Here is a 3181-nt window from a genome sequence, read left to right as displayed (position 1 = left end):
GCCTTTGCTCGGCCGACCTCCGTTGAACCCGACACGCACGGCCTCCAATGACCTGCTGCCCGGGCAAGGGATAGCGCTCAAGCCTCGCACTACGTCGAGTTCCTCTCTTCCGTATTTCCCATTGGCGTCAAGAAACGATCCTTACTGGTAGGCGATGCCCATAGTCTGTCATGGCGTGCCGCTAGAAGCAGGCGCTCGCAAGTCGGGGCCGCCACAAATTTTCTCGCAAGACAAGTTGTACAGCCGGATGAGTGTAGCAAGCTGTCAAAATGCACAGATTTGTCTACGGTACTCTCGACACATCGACACGAACGTGTGGTCAGGAGGAGGACGTGGAGGGGGATGCGTCGGCGTGGCAGTTGCAGGGTGATAGGCCTCCTTCAACGTGGCTCTCGTCGAGCTTTCTCGTCGGCAAAGCACCAATCTCAGGTCCATACGAGCAGCTCCTTCCCGTGTACTATATATTTCTACGATGCTAGAGCTACTACCATGTTGTGCTCGAGGGTTGTGCTCTGCAGAGCGCTCTTGCCGTCAAGGGGAAAATCCTAATTAGGCCGCGTCGTTTCTAGGATACCACTGGGATGATCCCACGCTGGGCTGGTTGTCATATTGAAGTATGTCCTACAACAATATATAGGCTTCTACAGGTTACAAAGTATATATATGTACGATACATCTTGCAATTAAATCTTGCAACTTAACAGGTTACTCAGTATGAAAGGTTTGCACACGGCCTTGGCGTCGTCAGCATCGCCGTCGCACATCGCAAAAGCGTTCTTGGCCGCGACCATGGCTTCCATGCAGGTCGTGCGCCTACTCTAGACACAGTACATGACGTTGTATGCATAGACACCGACGAGACAGACCCCCGAGAACCTCGAATCCGCCGGTTTGCTCAGTGGCACGACCGCTGCGGTACGACACGCTAGCTCCTCGCCGCAGTGCGTCACAATTGCGTAGACCAAGAAGCGGCGCAACCTCGTCTTTGGTGCGCTCGGTGGCGTCGCCCTCGTTGCGATCGCCGTCACGGCGGCGTCGATCATTGTCAACGGCGAAAATGCGACCGCAGGCGCCTCGGTCGCGTCGGGTGGCACTACCACGTCGACGTCGGCAAGTGGCAGTGCGACCACGGCGTCGGTGACGTCGACGAGCAACGGCATCTCGATGCCGGACCCTGAGACGCAGTCGCCGGCGGTGACGATGCTGGCGATTGGCGACTGGGGCAGCACGACGGGCAAGGCGAACGGCAACCCGGGCTCGTGCTGCGTCCTCTACAACGGCGCCGTCGACACGCGCAACCCGCGCTACAAGGTCGACTACTACGCGCAGCAGTACGTGGCGACGCTTCTCGCGCAGTCGGCGGCCGAGCTCAAGCCCGTGCGCATCCTCGGGCATGGCGACAACATGTACTGGGACGGCGTCGGCACGAAAGATGTCGGGTACCGCTTCCAGACGACGTTCGAAGACAAGTACAACCAGCCGTCGCTCGCCGGCATCAAGTGGATCAACGTTGTTGGCAACCACGACATTGGCGGCTCGGGCTTCATCTGCGGCGAAGAAGACAACCACTTCCGCGAGTGCGTCGACTCGGCGGACCTCGTCAAGAATCTCAACGAGCGCTTTGACTTGCAAAAAGCCTATGTGAGCCCGAATGGCAACCGGTATGACAGTGCTACCAACGTATCGTTTCGCTGGCAACGCTGAGGTCAAATCATAGGTGGTCGCTCCAGGACCACTACTACGTCGAACGCGTCACCAAGAACGGCGTCTCGATCGACATCTTCAACTTGGATACCAACTACGCCGACAGCCACGGCGCCAACGAGATCTGCTGCCAGTGCTACGGGTACGCGGCCAAGCTCAAGCTCCCGGGCAATGTGTGCGACAACGTCAACGTCGGTCAGCCGGCCTGTGCCGGTGGCAGTGCCGACATGTACAAAGCGTGCATGAAGGTGCTCAACGGGTGGTCCGAAGACTCGCTCACGCAGGCCAAGCGTGACATTGCGGCGTCGACGGCGGACTTCAAGATCATCAACACGCACTACTCGCCGCAGTACCACATGAACCCGATGAAGATGCAAGTGTGGTTCGACCTCTGCAAGTCCACGAACGTCCAAGCGTGGTTCAACGGCCACACGCACGGCTTCAACCACGATATCTCGACGTGGGGCACGCACTTTTTTGAAAACGGCGCCGGCGGTGGCATCATCTCGCAGTCGCCGTCCGCCAGCGTCGTCGCCAACGTCACCACGTAGCCCTACCCTTCACTTCATCGCGCATGCTCATGGAATTCATGTCTAGGCAATGGCTCGCGACGGGCACGCCGTACGGCTTTATGGAGCTCAGCTTCACAAAGGAGTGGCTCAAGGTCCAGTTTGTCACCTTTGGGAAGGACTGGGTCTTTGGCGGCATGGACCTCAGCAAGACGGTGCAGGGCGGGCTGCAGCGCGGTCACTGCTACTACGTGCCGAACGCCGCCGCCATGGCCAGCGGCGTCCAAGGTATCAAGTGCAAGTCGTCGGTCGATGGCGGTGTCGGCGCGCCCTTGTAAGTGCGACGCGAAAGCATCGTTTGCCTCATTTTTGAATCAACAATCTTGTCTTGTGCGTCCTGGATTGCGTGTCTGGCGCGTCGAGGCTATATCAGCAGTGCACTCGTCAATGGATCCCTAACCCTCTTCCCAGCCCGAACCCTAGCTCGTCCTTGACGCAGTCTCGAGCTCGCCCACGCCCTTCGACGGTGTCGTCACACCCCGTACGTACTAGCACCCCTAATAATCTGCGAATCTGCGAATCTGAAAAGTGAAATGAGGCAAGACCACTCGGTCGCATCCGGTGAAGTGCAGCTCTGCGACAGCCACATCACTTTTTTTCCAGTGCTACGACCCCATCACAACCTTTCCGGTATCCGAGCTCCGCCCGCTGCCTCTTGCTCGGCCTCCTCCAGGGAGGTATCTGTACCCGCAAGGTTGCAGGCAGCTGCTACTGGCGCGGTTGGTGTTGTTCTCGAAAATTGAGAACAAGAGAAGATCAAATCTTCTGTTGGCGCTTTATCCGGTACCGACGCGCCGTATCCGGATGCCAGAAGATCCATTTTCGAAGTTCGTGGGCAACCGAGAGCGGTGGCATTCGCATCTTTGCTGGCAGCATGGCAGGCGGTCCAGCATCCCCGTACGTGCAGC

The 3181-nt window shown here is 58.2% G+C and overlaps 1 protein-coding gene across 1 annotated transcript; it reads left to right on the top strand.

The window, feature by feature from the left end:
• The first annotated feature begins 729 nt into the window (after window positions 1–729).
• On the top strand, window positions 730–2611 carry SPRG_17569 (hypothetical protein). Its single transcript, XM_012356912.1, has 5 exons — window positions 730–804; window positions 850–915; window positions 961–1661; window positions 1718–2251; window positions 2302–2611. Exons 1-5 carry the CDS (start codon window positions 790–792, stop codon window positions 2549–2551), a joined length of 1566 nt encoding a protein of 521 aa, XP_012212302.1. The 5' UTR covers window positions 730–789; the 3' UTR covers window positions 2552–2611.
• Window positions 2612–3181: the final 570 nt, after the last annotated feature.

The sequence above is a fragment of the Saprolegnia parasitica genome (assembly GCF_000151545.1).
Source record: "Saprolegnia parasitica CBS 223.65 unplaced genomic scaffold supercont2.638, whole genome shotgun sequence".
NCBI lineage: Eukaryota > Oomycota > Saprolegniomycetes > Saprolegniales > Saprolegniaceae > Saprolegnia > Saprolegnia parasitica.
This window is presented reverse-complemented; position numbering and strand designations above follow the sequence as displayed.